Here is a 24510-nt window from a genome sequence, read left to right as displayed (position 1 = left end):
CCAGCACTCTGGGAGGCTGAGACGGGTGGATCGCCTGAAGTCAGAAGTTTGAGATCAGCCTGGACAACATGGTGAAACCCCATTTCTACTAAAAATACAATTAAAAAAAAAAAATTAGCTGGGCGTGGTGGTACACACCTGTGATCCCAGCTGCTTGGGAGGCTAAGGCAGGAGAATCGCTGGAACCCGGGAGGCAGAGGTTGCAGTGAGCCAAGATCGTGCCACTGCACTCCAGCCTGGGCGACACAGCAAGACTCTGTCTCAAAAAAAAAAAAAAAATATATTCATACTTAACAGTGGAAAGAGATAGTTTACGAATTAAACCCTGACTCTTTTTCCTGATAACGGAAAAGAGATGAAATTCATGTACTTCTTTATTTGGGGAGAAATAGCTAAGGGAAAACTGCACGTAGAATTTTAATTGATAAATGCTGAAATACAAGGCATTTAAAATAACTTAACAAAATGGTAGATAGTAGGATTTATTTTAATTTTTCAATCTGAAAAAAAAACCCCAAAACAAAAAAAACCCCAAACTATCCTCATATATATATATACAGTGTCAACATTTTCAGAGCACTTACATTAGGAAACATTGTTTCTCTTCAACTGTATGACGATACTGTATATGCCACAATAAAATTTACAAAAACATCGCATCAGCAGTCATACAAACATCATGATTTTACATTTTAATACACAAGAAAAAAATAGACATCTTCCCGGCACTTGGCTCCTGCCTGACGGCAACGTCTCCTACACATTTTGAGAGACCTCAGCTTTGAAAACCCAGCAGCGGCTGTTTCAGAAGTCATGTCCTTTCCAGATCTAAACTTAAATAATGAGAAATTTGCCATTTCAAAATAACTGAGAGTTTATTCATGGATGTGGTGAAGTTTACCCCACCAAAAGATGTGTAAAAAAATGGCATGAACGTAAAAATAAATAAAGCTGTGGTAAAGCAGCCTCGTTTACACGGTAGCCCAGAACAAAACACTTACGTGTAAAAGTGTCATTACAGTTTTAAAGTAATTAGTTATATTCAAATGACAACTTTTTGACAACTCTAATGAAAACAAACTGATTTGGTGAAAGGTTCAAAGACTTCCACATTCAAGCTCGGTGTGGCTTCGCACGCGCGTCCCGGCTGCGGAGGTGACGTATTGCTGTATTTGGACATAAGGCACTGTGATCTGAACATGCCGCGCACTCACCTTATGTCGCACCACCTGTTCCATACCAGTGAACTCTTTGAAATGAAAAATAATGAAAACTTCAGGACACAGTGCACTTTAATGACATACAGCATTTAAAACCCGTCAGACAAAGGTCTGAAAACAGTCTTTTAATGCAAGCCTGAATCTTCAAGCACATAAACCTCTTTCTTTTTTAAGCTTAATTCCAACATCACTGGAAGAAATACCCATCATTAAACCCTGATATACATTCTTAACCACGTGCAGCCAGTGTTCATGAGGCAAAACGTGACCCAGAAACTTTGTTCAAGTTCTCCTCCTAGGGCGTCTACATTCATGGCGGTCACTCTGTTTCCGTCTCCTTTTGTTTGGCACCTGTCAGTGGATGGAAGATGAAAGTTTCAAAGCTCATGGTAATAGCAGGGTTCTCTCCCCCAGGGGTTTCTACCTGTGCCTGGCAGTGCCTTAGGAGGATGATCCAGAGGCTTCAGAGGAGGGCAACGTGGGAAGGAGCAGGTGGCCCAAGCTCCCATCTCCCACCCAATCGTTCCTGCAGCTTGGATCCATGTAACATCTTGTCATTTTAAATATGTTAGATTTAATTTGGAAAAAAAAAAAAAGAGTTCCACTCCTAAAAAAATTTACTAAGATATATGTAGGTGTGTTTTAGTGAAGGTGTGAAGTATTTCAGTTGTGCACACTTACAAATATGTGTTAAAAAAAGCTTAGGCCAGGCGCGGTGGCTCACATCTATAATCCCAGCACTTTGGGAGGCCAAGGCGGGCGGATCACCTGAGGTCAGGAGTTCAAGACCAGCCTGGTCAACATGGTGAAACCCTGTCTCTACTAAAAAGACAAAAATTAGCTGGGCGTAGTGGTGGGCACCTGTAATCCTAGCTACTTGAGAGGCTGAGGCAGGAGAATTGCTTGAATCCGGAGGCAGAGGTTGCAGTGAGCCGAGACTATACCATTGCACTCCAGCCTGGGTGACAAGAGTGAAACTCCGTCTCAAAGTAAAACAATAAATGAAATAAAATAAAATAAAAGCTTTATAGTATTCCTAAGGATAACTTCACCTAACAAGTATCTGGCTAGGACATTCCACAGTGGATTGGCAGGAGAGCTACTATTTTTCTCATCACAGGAGTTTCTCTCCTATTTTTTCACCAGATGCTAGACCCCTGAAAGACATCGGCAATCTATTAGAATATGTGGCTAAAACATCGTAGTTCCTAGCATCAGACTGCCCACGCACTGGATGCACGCACACACAGGTTCCTTCGGGCAGTCTAAGTTTGACAATGAACTATTGCTAAAAACTTTCTGAAAAAGAGAAAACGTTATTGTGTTGAACCAGCATCCCTATGGGGAACGGTGGCCATTGCCTAGTGGAAAGAGTCACCACTAGTACCTTTCAATCGAGTAACAGCAGACGCTTCATCAAATTGCCTCTTACTGACTCTTCCACGCACAACCACCTAACAGTGCTGGTCCTGGGCACCGCGCTCATCGCACACACATGGCTTTCATGCACGGCTTTCAGCTTTTCTCATAGCATCCTAGGAGGGAGACTGGCCTGTATCAGCCCGCTCCTTCTCCACTGAAGAAATTGAGGCTGAAGGAGGTGAAGTGACTTGCTTACGTTCAGACAGTGCTCGGGTGGGACGGCTGGGACATGGCCTCACAGTGGGGGCCTCCTCGTTCACTGCTTGTAGCCGGCTGTCTCCCGCACACGGAAGCACGTCAGCGACTGTTGATCAGATGCAGGCGTCCCACTCCAAAAGTTCACATGCAATCCAGTTATTAGTAATGTGGAATATTTTCCTCAACGAATCGTGTTGTATACACTGCATCATAAGGAATTCCAATCCAGCTACCCCCATCTTCACGGCACCATTTCTATGGTAACATACATTCCAAATTCCAGCTGGAAATAGATTCCTCCCTGCGCCAGCAGGGATGGGAGGGGCATTGCAATGACTTAGAATTTTTGAAATACCAAATCTGGATGGAAATTTGAACTCATCCAGTACAACCGGCTCATTCTTATGGGTTGAGATATCAAGAAACAGAGAGGATGAATCACTTAACTTGTTTACTCTTTTTGTAATGTCCAGAGACAGCCAAGAGCGGACATTCAGCCTGACCCTGCTGGGCAGACTGTGTCCCTTGGTCCAGGGCTGGAAACGGGCTTTTTCTGAAGGTGCTAAGTTATATACCTGTGGGGATAAATCTGCCCAAAGAGGACTTTTTCTAGTGAGCACGAATGTGCTGTGCAGTTATGCCAGCTTGGAAATTTATATGAATTTAATACGATGGTCTGGGTGAGTCGGGTTCCCTCTGTTCAGTGTTGCCTGTGAGATTCCTCCACAGCTGCACTCTGTTCGTTTTCAATGCTGTGTCGTATTCCATCGAATGAATGTGACACAATTTATCCATTCTTCTTTTCAAAGATATTTGGATTATTTCCAGTTTTATGGCGTTGACATGCATTTAGTTCTTAATATTTCATGATTATAAAGAGTACTGTGAGATTCAGGTCTTTCAAACACTTGAAGTTTGCAAGTGACTGCACCAGGCCCCATTTCTAGAGTTTCTGATTCAGTGGATTCGGGGCGGGGCCCCAACGTGAACATTTCCTAAGAAATTCCAGGTGGCGGTGATGACGCCTGGCCTGAGGACCACCTCTGAAAAATCACTGCCGTCCTGGAATTTCTCTTGGTGTTCTCATTTAGCGAATGAGACATGTTTCTTGCAGGTGGTGAAGATTCCTTTAGGGTAGGTATTTTTGGGTTACAGACTGTAGAAACTAGTCTTAGCTGAAATTTCTGAACTAAAGAGAAATCAATACTGTAGCACACACACCATTTAATATTTGATTCTGAGAGTTCAAAGGGCATGCTGTTTGCTCCCACACTGGGTCCATGTGGCCCTGACAAAGGCTGGGTTGTTCATATTTGACTGGGCTGGGGAGGTGCAGGGATGGGAAGAGGAGGAAGAGCGAAGGGAGGGCTGGGGTTTTAAGAACTCTGAAGCCCACCTCTTACTACTGAGTGTGTGAAATGAGAGGAAGGCCAGCTCCTCTTGTCTAAAGCCCTCTCCTCCTCTCTTTGCTCCTCGCTGTCTGAGACCCTGGGGGCTTGCTCAAAGTCAATCTGTCAGAAAATGAGTTGAACCACACTCTACTTGAAAGTGAATGTAATTTCTGTACAATATTCATGAATAAAAGTTTGTGTAAGTATTCTGTTTTATCCACTCAAAATATAAGGTTTTTTTTTTTTTCTCTTTAAGGAAAGATGAAGTTATCAGTAGAAGCCAATGACATTCGCTCTATGTTTCCTATGTTTCACTAGTTCTCCCACAAAGCACAACTGAAGAGGTCTTTTCAGTGGAAAAGGTTATGATGAACATGGCAATGGCTCCCAAGTCATTTAGGGGCCACTGGACCTTGATAGGATGCTCTTAACTTAGAATACGTTCTATACGCTTTCCTCACTCACGCAGAACACTTAAACTTCCCAACTGAAAAGAAAACGAAAACGGTTTACAAAGTAATATAGTCAAAGCCTTGATCTGTAGGTGGGTGGTGGAGAAATGATGGTTTACATGCTGCACTTCCTGTTCTGCCCCCCACCCTTCCTAGATGCCGATGGCAAAGCTCAGAAACCAGCATTTTACCTGCTGGTGTGAGGATCAGGGCTTGCAGAATATCCGACAGGGAAATAATACCCACGATACTATCTGCTTCATTGACCACCACCAGCCGATGGACCTGCGAAGAGAAAAGCAGGACACGTGAAAATTAACATTTAAAAAAAGTTTAAAATGGACATTAGGAAAAAATGTCAGGTCATGTTTTTATATGATAAACACATCCCTCCAGCCTGGGGAACATAGTGCGACATCATCTTTTAAAAAATTAGACAGCGGCTGGGTCTGCTGGTGCGCACCTGTGGTCCCAGTTACTTGGGAGGCTGAGGTGGGAGGATTGCTTGAGCCCGGGAAGTGGAGGGTGCAGTGGGCCAAGATCACACCACTGCACTCCAGTCTGGGTGACAGAGTGAAACCTTGTCTCGAAAAAAGCAACACACACACATACACATCCCATAAATGAATAAATGAGGGAAAGTAGCAGCAGACAGACCCATACGATGACGCTGGGCTCTAATATTCAATGTATTACTGTCTGATTACTTGGAAGACCCACTCCATACCCAACAGTCACAGCCCTGGTGGAAAACAGGAACACAGGCAGGAGAAGGAAAGAGGGGAAAACTATCTATCTACCGTCTCTAATGATACTGATTTGTCTCTAATTCAAGCTGATTTGCTTGATTACTTTTAAGAAAAAAGAGCTAGCTATACCCTGCTGAGTTTTCAATTTTCAAAATATTAATATAGAAAAGACACCTCAAAACACGAAGCACAATGTAGCTATAACATGCTCTTAAACATAACAGTTTTAATTTCTAAAAGTTGTATGTCAGTTTCTAATAACTATCAGGTACTTGTCTTATGAATACATGGGAAGGAAGTCCAGATGATGACGGAAATGAAGAAACAAGGTTGTGGCTCTTACAAGGGTTTTATTTTCTGCAGTGTCTTTTCTCTGTGAAGTTCATATGTTAAGAATCACATTCAAGAGGATAAACGAGCTATAATGAAGTGGGATAGATTGCGTTCATCTCTAGTTTTCTACTCTGAAATCTCTGATGAGTGACTGTAGAGTGTTTTGCGATGTTTCCGTAACAGGCATTTTATCCACAGGAAGGGAGCAGCGTCGCTATTCTCTTAAAAACTTCAGAACGGCTGGGAGCGGTGGCTCACGCCTGTAATCACAGCACTTTGGGAGGCCGAGGTGGGCAGATCACAAGATCAGGTGCTCAAGACCAGCCAAACATGGTGAAACCCAGTCTCTACTAAAAATACAAAAAAATTAGCCGGGCATGGTGGTACATGCCTGCAATCCCAGCTACTCAGGAGGCTGAGGCAGGAGAATTGCTTGAACCTGGGGGGTGGAGGTTGCAGTGAGCTGAGATCGTGTCATTGCACACTCCAGCCTGGGCAACAGAGTGAGACTGTGTCTCAAAAAAAAAAAAACCAAAAAAACAGACGTTGGAACTTGGGCCGGTCGCGGTGGCTCACGCCTGTCATACCAACACTTTGGGAGGCGGAGGTGGGCAGATTACAAGATCAGGTGCTCGAGACCAGCCTGACCAACATACAAAAATTAGCCGGGCGTGGTGGTGCATGCCTGTAATCCCAGCTACTCAGGAGGCTGAGGCAGGAGAATCGCTTGAATCTGGGAGGTGGAGGTTGCAGTGAGCCAAGATTGCGCCATTGCACTCCAGCCTGGGCAACAGAGTGAGACTTCATCTCAAAAAAAAAAAAAAAGGGCTTCAGAACTTGGGCCAAGGCAGCTCTGTGCCAGCTGTGCCCTGGGAGACCCTCTCTGTATTGAACAGCGATACCCTGGTAGAAAACAGGGACACAGAAAGGAGATAGGAAGAGGGGGAAATCCAGTTTTTATATTTTGTCTCAAATAATACTGTGTTGGTGATGTTTCTGTTATAGCTTGCTTTAGGTAAATAATAATAATAATGGCTTGGTCATCTTTCTCATGGCAGTCAACATAAATTTCTTTTAAACGTTTCTCTAAAAAAGCTTTTAGGTTCATCAGTAATCCTGTGATATAACACAGCACAATTATTTGCTAACTATAATCACACATTAAAATGATAGTTCACATTTGTCTTCTACACTGAATACATTTTATTGGTTACATTCAATAGTGGATATTAAACAGTTATCTCTTGAACTCTGAAGGTCAAGGGAAACCATCTCACCCAGAGAATCAAGTTAGTTCTTTCAGATTGAAAGGACTTCCCAAATATTTTCTTGTCATCTGCTGCTGAGTCAAACTTATGTATGTCCCTTGTTGGAGGTACCTAAAAGTTAGTGCTCTATTTATGTCATATAAATAAATGGAATCATCACTGATACTGTACACCCTTCTCCTAGCTACATTAAAGCTAAAAACTTATTTTTTTGGTCCTTCTGTGTGGAGTCATCTTGTGAAGGAATTTTTTTTTAGATGGAGTCTTTTATTTAGAGTGTTACACAAAGTATATTTTAAAATCCTATAAGCATTAAAGTCTAAGGAAATCGGACTGCTGAGGTGCAGGAACCTGGGAGTTACTAGATTACTTGCTATTTATCTAATTGAGGAAAAAGAGATACTGGTGGGAAGAGAGAAAAAAGTTTTATTGATTTATCATTCACTTTGTTAAAATATACATTTCGCACTTTAGATTTTGAATTCATAAATACTCAAATGGAACTTAAAGCTTCCGGGACAACTTTTGTTTTCTCAAAACAAAATGTATCTATAGATATAGATACACAGATCTATTTAGAGACAGGGTCTGGCTCTGTTGCCAAGACTGGAGTGCAGTGGCACCACCACGGCTCGCTGAAATCTCAAGCTCTTGGATTCAAGTGATCCTCCTTCCTCAGCTTCCCTATTAGCTATGACTACAGGTCCAAGCCACCATGCCCGGCTAATTTATTTTTATTTTTAGTAGAGACAAGGTCTTCTTATGTTGTCCAGGCTGTCAAACCTATATAGTTTAAACTATGAATGTATCTTACCAGTTTATTTGATTCAGCTATGATATCATGACTCTTCAATTCAATTCAACAAATCTTTAGAGATTGCCTATGTGCCACTAGTGTGCCAGGTTCTGGGACAGGAGAGAATCCCATCCGACTGAACTTGGAGGCTGCCTCGCTGGGCCCTTCCTGAGAGTCAGGCTTCCGGAGGCACCATTCACTACTGGGGACTTGTTGCAGTGGCCTTCGGGGGAGCAGGACTGGGAAAGCCGTCTCACCTCAGCTCTCACTATTCTGTCCACAATGGTCTCCAGTATTTCCAGCTTATTGCACTTCACAACACCTTCAAAATACTGTGAACGGTGCTGAAGAGCCTGGGTCACTGTGATATCTAGGTTATTGTACGTTTTCTCAGCAGCAAGATTCTGTAATGAAGCAAGAGAATAAATGATATCCTTTCATTTCAGTTCACTTCAATGACCAAAATTAGTGAGCTTAGGACAGCCTGATTTCTAAACACTTTCATGCTTATCTGCATGTAGTACCTGCATACACCAGACGCTCGTTCTGGCTTACAACATACCATTGGCACTGTTATTTCATCCATGTATCAATCACAGTTAAAGATCATCATGTTACGAGGTCTACCTTCCTGACGAAGCAACATTGTTAAACTTTGATAGCATATCCTGCCAAAGATTGCCCCCCATTTTTACCCTCTAATGCTCTCTACCATGCACGGATAAAATCTCTGGCAAGGTGGGCTGACACCTGTAAAGGGTGGTGAGTGCCACAGGACTGGAGATGCTGCAGCAATGGACCTTCTCAATGAGCTCCCTGGGGAAACAAGGTTTCTGCTGGGAAGAATTCGGGGGGCTCAGGGGGATCAAGCAACCATGGAGGAAGAACAGGCTTGACGAGCCCCATGGATCCAAATGGCTGCATGGGGCTCTCATTCATTTTAGTGGGTCCCACTCAACCAAAATGCCCATCAGCATATTTCTCGGTGACTATTATGTTTAACATAACAGAATAGTGTGAAGCAAAGGGTTTGAGACGGCTGCAAAAGAATGTTCAATGTGCGGTCAGCATTGTGGCAAAAAACGGCATGCATGTTTGGGGCTATGAAGTGTCAGTCCCCTTTTCTTCTTTAGAACAGTGGCTCCCAATCAGTAAGCAATGGGATGTGCCCGACAAAGGAGTCATGAGTCCACGTGTGCACTAGGCCTAGGGCGAGTAAATCAGGCCTCCTTCTGGGAAACAAGAACATTGAAAATACATACACACACAGCAGTGCATAAAATATGCACATAAAATACATAAAATATGTATTGTAAAGACGAGGAATTATAAAATGCTGCTAATATATAACTAATTGCTAAACCAATGCATATTAAAAGTACGATTACTATAGAAGGTCTATAAAATTCTGATAATATCCTCACACCCCAAAAGGTTAGAAATTATTAAATTAAGAAACAAAAGAAAAACATAAAAACACATTACATGAATGTTTAAAATGCATTCTAGGTGACAGATCGAACAAAATTAAAATACTTACAATTACATCAAATTTGGAATAAATATCTACAACTTTTCCTAAAAATGAAAAATATATGTTAGAAAAATGTCTTAAAAAAGAAACTCATTTAAAATCAGTTTTAATGACATAACTACTAAAAGTTAAACGCTGATAAATAACCTTGTCTATTTTTAAATGGAAACTTAGATATAAAATCATATTTTAATGGACATATGAAAATAAACCAATTAAACATTTGTATGATCCTTTGTGCCCCTTGGTGCTGAATTTATTCACCATATCCAAGTTTTCGTTTTCCCCACGTATCTCCTGTGCCAGGTCATCTCACAATAATTGCACCCTGAGATAAACAATTATTTCTGTCTGTCAGCGCCAAACACACAAACCTGACTCATCCACAACAGGCAGAGCTGATATTCGTCTTTCCACAAATATGTTCAAGGCTTTAATGATGGGAGTGTCTGGATGTATGAAGGCAATGTTGTGGTATGTCCCTATTCCAAGCTCATCCAGGTTCTGCTTCATGAAGGCAGGCTTTGGCATATCAGACATCTAAACAGGAAGATAAGCGCAAATGCTCTAGACTCAGAACACACCCTTTTCATGTTCAAATGTCCAGATTTGAATGAAAAAGTATGTTCAACAAATTCAAGTTAGTTTTTTCTAAGTCTACCTGGATGCCTGAATTCACATGAGAAATTACAAAGAACTGTATCTTTTGTTTGAACCAGTCTGCATGTCTATGCTTATATTTAACCACTCACAAACTCTTGCAAAGCATGAACACTGTAACATTTTTCCATCTCTCCTTCACTCACTAAAAACATGCATAGAACCAGGGAAGAACAGGTCTATTTGGGATATTAAGACCTGTAAGCCACCAAGAATTGAATCCTTTATTCTTTATTGTTCATGTTAAATTTCTGGTCCTGCTGTCAGGATTAAGTAATATTTATTAAGAACCCGCACATTTCCAAACCCAAAGCATTTGACAGCAGCTGTCTGAGCCACTGCTAAGCTAGTCCTCACGCCACCCGCCTCTACATCCTGAATTCTCCTTGGAGAGCTCCAATTTTTATCTACTAGGAACAAAGAAGCCAGCTGAACAGAATTAAAAGAATCTTTAAAAATTAACTTTTCTTTTTGGGGGCTGTTTTAAAGGAGGAGGGATATGGCAGGAGAGAAAAGTCTAGGATCATGTTTGAGTATAACAAAATAAGGTCTATGGTTTCAAAAATCCACCTTTTATAAAGGGTATAGTTGATTCCATCCTCCTGGTGTACCTTATAATTATCAGGAAAAGATGAACAATTAGAAGAAACAAAATGTTCAAGTCAAAGAGTTCATCAACATTCAAATCATGAGACTCCTAGAAATTTAGAGAAAAAAAAAGAAAGACCTATTAGGTCATCTAGTCCGTGTCAATACAGCTAATCCCCTGTTGCATACTACATGCTTAGGCTAATTTTCAAATGTCTTGAAGGAAAATGCTCCTTTTTTTTTTCTCAGAAAATGATCTCATAATTCAGTAAAAAACAGGCTCTGAAATTTCTTTAAGTTCTCTATTTTTATCTGAAAACCTTTAGTTAGCTGAATATTCTGGTAGCATGATTCTAATTACCATATTGGCCCAAATATGAGGCAGTACTGGGCAGAGGCAACTTCCTCTCCTTTTTATAGAAGATAAAAATCTAAAGCAGCTCTGCGAAAGAATGATCTCACGCTTTGACTCCCTCTTGTGCAACAGCACACTAGCAGAAATAGTTTGGGCTTGGGAGTCGGAGAGACTCCTGGGTTTGAAATCTACCACTTAATATCCACGTAACTTGGGGCAGGTTTCCCAGCCAGGTGTTCTGTGTATGCAAGGTGTGCAAACACCTCCCTCCCACGGCCCCTGCATGGAGGAAAGCGTCAGGAGTGAGGAACGCTTGGCGGGGATGCTGGCTCTACCGCTCCCTAGCCACGCAACCTTGGCAAAGCTACTTAACCTCTCTCAGCTGCATCCCTATAAAATAGGATTAATAAAAATACCTACCTGATAGGGTAGCAGCAAGGATGAGATTATGTAAAGTACTTAGAACAGTGTTGGACATACAGTAATCAGCTCTCATGATTAATATTATTTAAAAATGACTCTAAGGATTAAGTGAGTTGCGGGCCTGGCACATGGGGGCCCTGAATACATCCTTCCCACTCCATGCTCCCTCTGTTCCTATGAAACTTCAACTACTAACGCGGCTGCATTCCCAGATGTACGGTATGATAATGTGGATGCATCCCTAATCCTTTTTTCCTAGATTATCGCCTTTATTAAACTTCAAACTTTAGTTTTTCGTAAATTATTCTTCCCTACCTTATTTCTTAGCATAGCATGGTTAAATAAGTTATTTATATATGTAAATGATTAAAATATAACACTGGGTTGATTGACAAGGTATTTCTCTCAATCACTAAGCCCTCTGTGCTTCTGTAAGCAAAAGGGGTCCCTCCAGCTGCCTCCAGGGCAGGGGCTTCAGCTCCTTCACACTGCACCGGAACGCTATTTTTTAGGTCCTTAGGTGAAGCCATGGGGAGGAAAATGGGAAAGCTAATTTGAAGTACATTTTTAATATCTGTTACATTCTTTAAAAAACAACTCTTCAAATTACCTCTTTAGAACCACTAAGACCTTCTACTGGTTCTATTTGACTGATTACTTATAACCTCAAATTCCGTACGTGTAATTAAAAGGAAAACATAAAAAAACCTCTTATAAACTCTCTGTTCTTCCTGAGTCTCTTTTAATGTTTCCAACCAAACAGGCTCCAAGTTCTGGATGACTATGAAGGCAGCTCGTTTCAAGTAGCTGAGAAAACCTGCAGGTAATACAGGCCTTATTTGGGCCAACATGGTATTCTTGTGTCAAAATTTTATTTGCTTTGGGTTTTTCTATCACTGCTGCAGTTTATTATAAGATAATCTTGAGGACAGTATTTTTTTTGGAACATGTTTCTAACACTGTGACACCAATAAAAGCAACATAAAGCAATTTTTACTCTAAATATTAGTTCAATTTATCTTGTACAACAGTCCTTAATTCGACTGACTTGCAGATTGCCTTCTTTCCCCATGTTGGTGATAAATGTTTAATTTAAAGAGAGAATGCCGAGTTTTGTTTTTAAAGTTATTTTGATACTTGCACTAAAAGGTGATTGCCTTTAAATTGGAATCAACTTTAAGAAAGTACAATTCAGATAGTAGTAAGTTGAGAAACTGAAGTTTAGAAAGGGAGATCTCAAAACTAACAATTTCCTCTATTGAGGGTAACAGGAGCCAATTTACTTGAAGTACATTATTTAATAAGTAAATGCAATTATGTCTTTAGAAACGCTAAAAACAACTTACAAAAAGCTGGAGGAACTTGAGGATTCTTTTGTGGGTGAGTATATAAAGTGCATTCCCACTGATAGGGTCAATAACTGGCAATCTGTGGATTTTATTTTTGATCAAGGAGTATACAGCATCGAAGAGGCTGTGGGAAAAGTCATTAAAGTTGTTAGGAGGCTTTCAATACAAATCAGAACATTTGGACTACTCCTGCCTTAAAGCACTTCCAGTGTTTCTATCATTACAATAATTACAGTGTTTTGGAAGAGTTTTAAATTAGAGATCTCAGCAAATTTTTCATTTTTCACAATCTATGTTAACATATCTCAAATACAAGTGCAAGCTACAAATCTCTAGAAGAGGAGATTTTTTTTTTGGTTTGTTTTTTTGAGACAGGGTCTTGCTCTGTTGCCTGCTGTCATGGCTCACTGCAGCCTTGACCTCCCGGGTTCAGGTGATCCTCCCACCTCAGCCTCTGGAGTAGCTGGGACCACTGGCATGCTCCACCTTTATTTTTTGTAGACATGGGGTTTTGCCGTGTTGCACAGGCTGCTCTCGAACTCCTGAGCCCAAGCAATCCACCGACCACGGCCTCCCATAGTGCTGGGATTACAGGCATGAGCCCTTGCACCCAGCCAGGAAGAGGAGTTTTTTTAAAGAGTGTATTTAGTGATTTTATTTGAAAGACAATATAACCTAAAGCCTTAGAAAAGCAAACAGATGCATCATATTAGCAAGGGAGCAAAGGCTGTAGCAGCAAGCCCCCTGCATTGGTGAGTGGGCAAACTGGCTCTACCCTGGGCCGGCCTGGCTAGTAGATATTGTAGGGCCAACACTTCTGTTCTACTTGGTGCCTTTCCTGGGACTGCCAGTAAGAAGGTTGTTACATCTTTTTGTTAGGACTTGTAAATAAAATGAAAGTAAATGCGTTAATCTTTCTCTGTACTGGATTTGAGTTTGAAAGATGCTTTTACACAAATGTGGAAATGTATCACAGCCAAACCAGAATAAAAAAGGATGGGCCAGATGACTACACAGAAGGCAGCTCACGCTCTAACCCATCTGAACCGACATCTCACATACACTGATGTTTAAACACTAGTGTGGAGCTGAATTGCCACGGGAGTTGTTTAAACGCATATTCCCGGGCCCTATCCTGATGGAGCAGGTCAGGGGTAAAAGCTCAAGAATCTGCAATTTCAACACCCCCCCCCCAGATTGGCCGAGATCTTCATGATGGTTCAGTATGACCCTATTACTAGCCCATTATCCATCCTTAGCAACAGCAGTGGCTGTGATTTTTCTAGTGCTGCTAGGTTTACTGAATGCATACGGTGTAGTTGGAACGAAGGAGGCCATGGGCCCTGTTTAGAATGAACAACATGTTTGTTCTTTCTTTCTTTCTATCATGGTGATAAAACACATACATCTGAATCAATGTTTTCAAAGGAAAAAAAAGTTTACCTTGCATCTGGAGATATATTCACTAAAGGCTTAAATGTTTCTTGTAAATAAAGCTCTGTATTTATAGAAAGAAAATATGAAGTTAGTAACACATTTGCTGTTTGCAGTTATTACATAAATTCAAATACCCTTCAGTTTACAGTTAATAGAAGGATTAAAAACAAATAAAAAGAAATTTAATTTGCCTAAAACTCCTGCATTAATGACAGTTATGGCTATTTTAAACAACTGCCAAACTGTTTCCAGGATGTTGCATTTGAAGAAAAATGAAATATTAAAAGCCATTTGACAGCAGGGGTTCCTAAAACCAGGAGAGAAGAAATCTGATAAAAGAGCAGTGCCAGCAGAGGCCACCAGAATGCTATCCGGCTCATATTACTCTCAAGAAATGAAGCAATGATGAAATTAAAAAAAACTAATTTCCGTAAGTTATAAGAGAAAATCAGTTATAACAAACTTTGTTCGTTAAATATTCTTAAGTATGATACCAAATTAATGCTCAAAACCTACTGCATTGTGGGCACCTTTCCAGCATATAAAAACTTTTTTTCTAAAGATATCAACTGCAATTAATTTGCTTTTCCAAAGTTTCTTTTTTTTTTCTGAGACAGAGTCTCACTCTGTCGCTCAGGCTGAAGTGCAGTGACATGATCTGGGTTCACTGCAATCTCTGCCTCCCAGGTTCAAGCGATTCTCCCACCTCAGCCTCCCAAGTAGCCGGGACTAAAGGTGCACGTCACTACACCTGGCTAATTTGTTTTGTATTTTTAGTAGAGAGGGGGTTTCACGATGTTGGCGAGGCTGGTCTCGCACTCCCGACCTCAAGTGATCCACCTACTTCGGCCTCCCAAAGTGCTGGGATTACAGGTGTGAGCCACCACGCCCGGCCTTGCTTTACCAAGGTTTCTATACAGAAGGTGTTTAAGAAGATTTTGGCATTATTATTACTACCAAATACTATGTAATGTCAAAATGTAAATATACTTAAACCTTGGTCTAACAGTACTTGTACAGTAGAACTGGATAAGAAGTATCTATCTTGGTGTTATACAATCTCTATACAACAGGCCGTACAGATCCCATGACAAATTTGTTTAGCTTGGTTTGACAAAGCCGTAATAAACCAAATCCATCACTCAGTGAAACTTCTAAATCACATGGATTTGAAAAGGCCCCTGGGGTGTAAGAGAACTCCAAGAAGAGTTCTGATTTCACAGCCAGTTACAAAGCTTGCTTCTCCTATCAAGCATATTATGGGAAACACAGAACCAAACTCTTCAATTTTGAATTCAAAATGTTCCTGTAGTTGGTCCCTCCATTTCTACCAGTGTTTCCTTGAGCACCCTGCAGACTGGCTCTGCCTTGATTCCTACCCCCGGTCCTCTCCACCAACCCACCATGACAAGTCTCAGTGAGACCACCACCGTCACAATCATGAAATGCAAATTTAAGAAATGGTTCCATGGCAGAAAAGAGTATTATGATTTTATAGGGTGAATGTCAATGTGACAAAGAAAAGAACATGGTCTTCAAATTACTTCCATGCTATTTGCTCCAAGCCATCTAGTGTGAGTTCATTTGTCCTAAGTTTCTCCATAATTTGTAAAGAAACAATTATTAGGTTTAAATAAGAACAGATGCTTGCTTTGGTTCAAGTTAGGCACGCCTCGGATGCATTTCTTAATACCAAGGCAAATGTCTGAGGGTTGGACTTAGTAGTGAACGGCGGCCCCACTGTGGGCAGCGAGGTGGAGCTTGGTTAGCTCATTCATCTTCACATTCCCGGCCCTAGGATAAGGCCCTGCCTGTTGTAGGTGTCCTATACATGTCTATAAACAGAATGGACAATACTTGTATTGTTCAGCTTTAGTACAGTAGCATACTAACAAGATTAAGACAGAAATAAAGAGAATGTTTTAAATAACATTTTATGATGGCCAGTGATGATGAGCATTTTTTCATGTGTCTGTTGGCTGCATAAATGTCTTCTTTTGAGAAGTGTCTGTTTGTATCCTTTGCCCACTTTTGGTGGGGTTGTTTTTTCCTTGTAAATTTGTTTGAGTTCTTTGTAGATTCTGGATATTAGCCCTTTGTCAGATGAGTAGATTGCAAAAATTTTTTCCCATTCTGTAGGTTGCCCGTTCACTCTGATGGTAGTTTCTTTTGCTGTGCAGAAGCTCTTTAGTTTAATTAGATCCCATTTGTCAGTTTTGGCTTTTGTTGCCATTGCTTTTGGTGTTTTAGTCATGAAGTCTTTGCACATACCTATGTCCTGAATGGTACTACCTAGATTTTCTTCTAGGGTTTTTATGGTTTTAGGTCTAACATTTAAGTCTTTAATTCATCTTGAATTAATTTTTGTATAAGGTGTATGGCAGGGATCCAGTTTCAGCTCTCTACATATGGCTAGCCAGTTTTCCCAGCACCATTTATTAAATAGGGAACCCTTTCCCCATTTCTTGTTTTTGTCAGGTTAGTCAAAGATCAGATGGTTGTAGATATGTGGTATTATTTCTGAGAACTCTGTTCTGTTCTGTTGGTCTATAGCTCTGTTTTGGTACCAGTACCATGCTGTTTTGGTTACTGTAGCCTTGTGGTATAGTTTGAAGTCAGATAGCATGATGCCTCCAGCTTTGTTCTTTTGGCTTAGGATTGACTTGGCAATGTGGGCTCTTTTTTGGCTCCATATGAACTTTAAAGTAGTTTTTTCCAATTCTGTGAAGAAAGTCATTGGTAGTTTGATGGGGATGGCACTGAATCTATAAATTACCTTGCGCAGTATGGCCATTTTCACAATATTGATTCTTCCTATCCGTAAGCATGGAATGTTCTTCCATTTGTTTGTGTCCTCTTTCACTAGCCATCAGAAAAATGCAAATCAAAACCACAATGAGATACCATCTCATGGCGGTTAGAATGGCGATCATTAAAACGTCAGGAAACAACAGGTGCTGGAGAGGATGTGGAGAAACAGGAACACTTTTACACTGCTGATGGGGCTGTAAACTAGTTCAACCATTGTGGAAGACAGTGTGGTGATTCCTCAAGGATCTAGAACTAGAAATACCATTTGACCCAACCATCCCATTACTGGGTATATACCCAAAGGATTATAAATCATGCTGCTAGAAAGACACATGCACACGTATGTTTATTGCGGCACTATTCACAATAGCAAAGACTTGGAATCAACCCAAATGTCCATCAATGATAGACTGGATTAAGAAAATGTGGCACATATACATCATGGAATACTATGCAGCCATAAAAAAGGGATAGGTTCATGTTCTTTGTAGGGACGTGGATGAAGCTGGAAACCATCATTCTCAGCAAACTATTGCAAGGATAAAAAACCAAACACCGCACATTCTCACTCATAGGTGGGAACTGAACAATGAGAACACTTGGACACAGGAAGGGGAACATCACACACTAGGGCCTCTTGTGGGGTGGGGGGAAGGGAGGGGGGGAGGAATAGCATTAGGAGATATACCTAATGTAAATGACGAATTAGTGGGTGCAGCACACCAACGTGGCACATGTATACATATGTAACAAACCTGCACGTTGTGCACATGTACCCTAGAACTTAAAGTGTATATATACATATAAAGTATGTATGACCACACACACTGCAGTCTTTCCTGCTACAATTATGATTCTCAATGGAGAATAATGTCAGCACATCAAAGAAGTTGTATTATGGCTGGGTGGCACATGCCTGTAATCCCAGCGCTTTGGAAGGCTGAGGCAGGTGGGTCACCTGAGGTCAGGAGTTCAAGACCAGCCTGGCCAAGATGGTGAAACACCATCTCTACTAAAAATACAAATATTAGCCAGGCATGGTGGCAAGCACCTGTAATCCCAGCCACTTGGAAGTGTGAGGCAGGAGAATCACTTGAACTCAGGAGGAGGAGGTTGCAGTGAGCCGAGATCGCGCGACTGCCCTCCAGCCTGGGCTACAAGAGTGAAACTCTGTCTCAAAAAAAAAAAAAAAAAAAAGGAAGTTTTATTAATAAATCAAGTTCATACCATTTTACTTTTTTGTACTATAATGTAACAGCAATTGAATACAAAGTACATTAGATCAACTAAATGCAGAAAACCAGGAGAAATCGTGTTTTTCATGGCTCCGTTTAACCACGTCTTCTGGTTTGAAAGTGCTTAAAGAGTGTTACTCCCTGGTCTTTGTTCATTTTGTTCTTTTCTCCATAACTTTACAGTCTCAACTCTCTCTCATACCCCCATTCCATCAGGACACGTTTGTCTTTTTTAGGTAAAATCTTTTACTTTTAAAATTTTTAAATTATCATTAAAACAACTTTTAAATGTTCAAAAAAAATAACATTTTATGGAGCAGAGAGAAAAGGATCTGCAAAATTAAAACACACTTTTCATACTAAGCATAGCTTTCCTGACACTAAAAGATTTTAAACGTCCAATAGTGCTTACCCCTCCAGGTTTCAATTTTATGTTCCTCTAATTCATAAATCTGTACCTGCAAATAAAAAAATTCTTATTTATAAATATATATATACAACATAGAAAAAATATTTGGAAAATGAAACAAAACATAGCTTTCATAATAGCATTTTCTATTCACAATTAGAAAATGAGGTGGCCAGGTACGGCTGCTCACGCCTGTAATCTTAGCACTTTGGGAGACCAAGGTGGGCAGATCACCTGAGGTCAGGAGTTCGAGACCAGCCTGGTCAACATGGTGAGACCTCATCTGTACTAAAAATACAAAAATTAGCCAGGCACAGTGGTGGGTGTCTAGAGTCCCAGCTACTCGGGAGGCTGAGGCAGGAGAATTGCTTGAACCCAGGAGGCAGAGGTTGCAGTGAGCCGAGATGGCACCACTGCATTCCAGCCTGGGCAACAGAATGAGACTCTCTCTCAAAAAAAAAAAAAAAAAAAAAAAAAGAAAGAAAGAAAATGAGGTGAGATATAGAGAAAAAAATGTATCTGCAAGTTTTTCTTTTTTTTGAGATGGAGTCTTGCTCTGTCACCCAGGCTGGAGTGCAGTGGTGCGATCTCCACTCACTGCAAGCTCTGCCTCCCGGGTTCACGCCATTCTCCTGCCTCAGCCTCCCGAGTAGCTGGGACTACAGGCGCCCGCCACCACACCCAGCTAATTTTTGTATTTTTAGTAGAGACGGGGTTTCACTGTGTTAGCCAGGATGGTCTCGATCTTCTGACCTCATGATCCACCCGTCTTGGCCTCCCAGAGTGCTGGGATTACAGGCGTTAGCCACCGCGCCTGGCCTTTTTTTTTTTTTTTTGAGACAAAGTCTTACTCTGTCACCCAGTCTCACTCTGTCACCCGGGCTGGAGTACACAAGTGTGATCATGACTTACTGCAGTCTCAACCTCCCAGGCTTAAGTAATCCTCTCAACTCAGCCTCCTGAGTAGCTTGGACTACAGATGCACACCACCATGCCTAGCTAATTTTTGCGTGTGTGTGTCTGTGTGTGTTTTGTAGAGATGGGGTTTCACCATGTTGCCCCACTGGTCTCAAACTCCTGGGCTCAAGTGATCCACTCTTCTTGGCTTTCCAAAGTACTGGGAATATAGGCGTGAGCCATGCCTGGCCTGTATCTACAGATATTAGAAAAACTTTGGGCTGCATATTTAGATATAACTGCTTTTTTGCATTTTTGATATCATAATCTACTGCTGAGATTTCTTATATGGGATTTGATGCATGTCATAGAAATCTATCTATTCAAAAATCATACTTGTGCTGATTTTGCTAGTTCAAAAGCAGAGGTATGACCATTATAAGGAAAGCCAGTATTCACTTGCATTGGTAATATTTAAGAAATAATAGATTTCATGGGAAATAAATACAAGATATTTACAAAATCTTCAGTAAAACTTCCTAAGAGTATGGTTTTTTGTTTTGTTTTGTTTTTCGGAGACGTAGTGTCACTCCGTCGTCCAGGCTGGAGTGCAGTGGGCACGATCTTGGCTCGCTGCAACCTCCACCTCCAGGGTTCAAGTGATTCTTGTGCCTCAGCCTCCTGAATAGCTGGGATTACAGGTGCCCGCTGCCACACCCAGCTAATTTTTGTATTTTTAGTAGAGACAGGGTTTCACTATGTTGGCCAGGTTGATCTCAAACTCCTGACCTCAAGTGATCCACTGGCCTCGGCCTCCCAAAGTGTTGGGATTATAGGCATGAGCCACTGTGCCCGGCAAGAATATGTTTTATGAAGAAACTCATTTTTGTATTTTATGTAAGAATTTAAATTGGATAATACTGAGCATTATGCATAAAGCAGTATTAATTGAATTAACTTATACCTTTTAAGCACCCCAAATAGGGCCAGTTAAATAGAGTATGCAATTCTGTCCTTCCCCCCACCCTCATGAACAAACAAACAGAAACTAAAAACACAAAACCAAGCAGGCCGAATCTCAGATACCACCAAGTTAGATGAAGGACAAAAGCGGTTTTGAAGCTACGCTCTTCCAGAACCACTGTACCAGGGACCAGAGAGTTCTGCTACTAAAATTAGCCAGTAGCTGTCTTTTCCTAATTAGCAGGAAAATGTCAAAACTGAATTTCATTTTAATGACTCATTTTTTCTTCTTTAAAATCACAAAGTACATAGAATTCTTGTTCTGCAATTGCTGGGATAACGGAATTAAGCTCTACCACATCAACAGGCCTGTAGAGATAAGCAAAACGTACAGAACGTCTAGCTAATAAATAGAATTCTGCTAAGCCGAGGAATTCTGAAAGCTGAATAAAGAATCTATTTCCTTTTATTTTTCCTGAGAATCCCTTCTCTGAGTTTCATATATATGACTTACGGTAAAGATAGTTTTATACTGAAGTTCCCTGCACGTTATATATATTTGGAAAATCAACCACCACCAGCACTCCATACCAAAAAAGAAAACACTGAAAACATTAAAAATCTTAAAATACACACATATACCTATACACATACATAGATATGTACAGCTCCAACTACTGACATAGGAACTGGTGCCACTTACCATAGGCGATTTATAGTATCTATGTAGTATATTTATGAAATCTGTAATTGTTAGCATTCCTGGAACAAAGAATTATATGTTAAAAACAAAGCTATGAAAACATTTTAAAAAATTCCAAATGACAAGTGAGCTTAGAATATATACTAGAAGAGCTTATAAAATACATTTTGAAGATATCAAGCAGAGTTTAATATATTATTTAAAACTATTGATGTGTTAATTGTGCATACCAAACTGGATATACAAATTTAGCTGAAATTAAACCTGACAGTAAGTACTAGGGAACTAACCACAGAATTTGGAAATTGATGAGAGAAAACTTATTAATTGATATAAATTTGAAAAAAGAATTGCAGTTACATGTAAATAATTTAAAATACTTTAAGATAAAGTATTCCATAAGCTTTAGAAACGTGACAATTCTGGGTACTTGGATTGTTTCCCAAGAAGTGTTCTAAACACAATGGTTTTAACAAACAGGTGCCATCTACTGAGTGCTTTTGATGTGCTAGACACCAGGATGACAGGGATGAAAAAGACATGAACTTCCTCCCTGATGAAATTAAAACCTAGAAGCAGGCAATCATTTCAAAATCATGTGAAGAATACTAAGAGAGACAATGGCATTGTCTGCTGTGATTCATAGGATAAGTAACGATGGCATTTAGATAGCTGTAAGTTACACAACAGTTTTAATAGTATAACAATGGTCTGGCAGAGACATCAGTCATGTTTACAGCATCTAATTTGCCCTGCCAAAAAGGTGTGCACCAGCGAGATGAGTGTGAGGCCCAGGGATGCTGTATGCCATGTACGGCCCAAAGTGGGGCGGCTGGCTCACATCTGACTGTGGCGTCCTACGCGGGGTTTGTTCGTTGGGCTGGTAAAGACATATAAGCTCTTCAGAGAGCTAAAAAGTTGCTAAATTAAAAGAAATTCAACAACAACAAAAGCTCCATAAAAATTACAACAGTGTGTATTCTCAATGAGGAAGCAAAGAAAAAAAGGACAACCGTGTTTGGACCTTACTAGCAGTTCCACCTTCTTACCCAGTACGTAAAAGCAAGGATTTGTGTGTGTGTGTGTGTGTTTGTTGTTGTTGTTTTTTGACAGGGTCTTGTTCCGTCACCCAGGCTGGAGTACAGTGCAGTGATCATGGCCTCGACCTCCTGGGCTCAAGTGATCCTCCCACCTCGGCCTCCTGAGTAGCTAATTTTTGTATGTTTTTGTAGAGGTGAGGTCTTGCTATGTTGCCCAGGCTGGCCTTGAACTGCTGGGCTCAAGCGATCTCCCTGCCTTGGCCTCCCAAAGTGCTGAGATTATAGGCATGGGCCACTGCACCCTGCCAGCAAGAAAGTTCTTTAACTTGGAAACATGTTTACTAGGTTGAATTCCAAACTGGCATCTATTAAAATACTTCAGGCTTTCTGCTTTCAAGGTTTCCATTTTCGGTTTTCCTCAGGCCCACATTGCTTACCTACAAAACTTTGCTTTTTACTCTCCCACAGTGGCGCTGCTCGGACACCGTTGGCTACCAAAGCAAAGAAGGCCTTTTTAACCTGAAGAAGAAGAGGAGAAACAAAACACACTTTCAAAGTCCAGGAAGAAAAATATCTTTTTTTTTAGACAAGGTTTCACACTGTTGCCCAGGCTGGAGTACACTAGCACGATCTTGGCTCACAGTAACCTCTGCTTCCTGGGTTTAATCAAATCTCTCACCTCAGGCTCCCGAGTAGCTGGGATTACAGGCATGCACCACCATGCCTGGCTAACTTTTGTATTTTTGGTAGAAACAGGGTTTCACCATGTTGGCCAGGCTCGTCTCGAACTCATGACCTCAAGTAATCCACCCACCTTGGCCTCCCAAAGTGCTGGGATTACAGGCGTGAACCACCGCACCTGGCCAGAAAAATACCCTTAACTAACACATTTGACCAAGTCTTACCAGTTATCTTCCACAGTAAGTTTTGTAAGTTTAATAAGCTAAAAATAACGGAATTTACTAACATTACACCTAAAGGCATACAGGGATTAGAAACTATTTTTTGAAACTGAAATAATGCAATTAACTTCCATTTTTTTCTTATTGTATCTGAAGACTCTTGTCTGCATAGATACTTTATATAATTAAAACCATACAAAAGAATTAAACTTCAGGGTCTAATATCTCTTATAAGTGGTTATTAATTCATCTGAAACACTGAAATTGTATAAAATTACCTGAAATAAAAATTTTATTAATTAATTTTCAGCTCAGTGCTGAAAATGATCCTGTAAATTCAGACAGCAAATAAGTACAGGGAAAATGTCCAACCTTATTAATAACCCAAGAAATGCAAATTAAAACAAAGTATCATTTGTAGATGCTAAATAAGCCAATATTTTAAAGTTGTAGCTCCTAATACAAGGGCTACTATAAAACCACTGGTGGCACTGAACATTGAGAAAATATTTTTTCTAACACAGCTTGTGTCAAGAATCCCAAAAGTATTCATATTGCTTGTGCAACAGCTTTTTCTCTTTGAATTATTTTAGGAGTGGGATTCCTGAATCAACAATGTTCCATGTGACATTACTTCTAATCTTGAAAACTGAAAAAAAATCCACCTCCCAAACAAAAGAAAACATATCAAGTGCTAGCATACCAATGAGAAAAAAATCAAATAATTAACATAATTATGATGTTTTCATAACTATATCAAGAAAGGTCAATGACAATAAAAATATAACTGTAAAATTATACATTATGATACTTATAAAAATAACGTCTTTAAATGGAAACAATGAGAAATGGGCAAAAAAAAAATTAAACTGATATATTAAGAAGCTGGGATGGTAAACTGTTTCTTTAAAAAAAGTGTTACATTACGGTATGGTATAGTTTTTTTTTAACTAAAAGTAAATTATTCTCTTCTCACTCACTACTTAAAAAAAACTCTTGTTGGCCAGGCATGGTGGCCCACGCCTATAATCCTAGCACTTTGGGAAGCCACTCAGGCAGATCACCTGAGGCCAGGAATTTGAGACCAGCCTGGCCAACATGGTGAAACCTCGTGTCCACTAAAAATACAAAAATCAGCTGGGCATGGTGGTGCACACCTGTAATTCCAGCTACTTGGGAGGCTAAGGCACAAGAATCACTTGAACCTGGGGGGTGGAGGCTGTAGTGAACCAAGATCACACCATTGCACTCCAGCCTGAGTGACAGAGTGAGACTCTGTCTCAAACAAACAAACAAACAAACGGACAAACAGAACAAACAAAACCCTTGTTAACTTAATAATGAAAACAATTGCAGGAACCTGGGGCAGATGACT

General features: G+C 40.4%; 1 protein-coding gene across 8 annotated transcripts in view; it reads right to left on the bottom strand.

Annotated features, from left to right (window-relative positions):
- Positions 1-466: 466 nt before the first annotated feature.
- Positions 467-24510, bottom strand: part of PRKAG2 (protein kinase AMP-activated non-catalytic subunit gamma 2) — a 323078-nt gene continuing 299034 nt past the window's right edge. For all 8 annotated transcript variants that reach the window (XM_033193595.1, XM_033193594.1, XM_033193596.1 and 5 more), the window contains 10 exons: positions 22671-22752; positions 21194-21252; positions 18634-18679; positions 14182-14236; positions 12736-12862; positions 9738-9903; positions 9370-9407; positions 8087-8233; positions 4875-4968; positions 467-1571 (listed from right to left, as the gene is read on the bottom strand). In XM_033193595.1, the coding sequence (XP_033049486.1) occupies positions 1540-1571; positions 4875-4968; positions 8087-8233; positions 9370-9407; positions 9738-9903; positions 12736-12862; positions 14182-14236; positions 18634-18679; positions 21194-21252; positions 22671-22752 (846 nt within the window). In that variant the 3' untranslated portion in view covers positions 467-1539. The remainder of the gene's footprint in view (positions 1572-4874; positions 4969-8086; positions 8234-9369; positions 9408-9737; positions 9904-12735; positions 12863-14181; positions 14237-18633; positions 18680-21193; positions 21253-22670; positions 22753-24510) is intronic.

The sequence above is a fragment of the Trachypithecus francoisi genome, unplaced genomic scaffold (assembly GCF_009764315.1).
Source record: "Trachypithecus francoisi isolate TF-2019V2 unplaced genomic scaffold, Tfra_2.0 Lachesis_group4, whole genome shotgun sequence".
In the NCBI taxonomy this organism is placed as follows: domain Eukaryota; kingdom Metazoa; phylum Chordata; class Mammalia; order Primates; family Cercopithecidae; genus Trachypithecus; species Trachypithecus francoisi.
The sequence above is the reverse complement of the archived record's forward strand: the minus strand, read 5'-3'. Positions and strand labels throughout refer to the sequence as shown.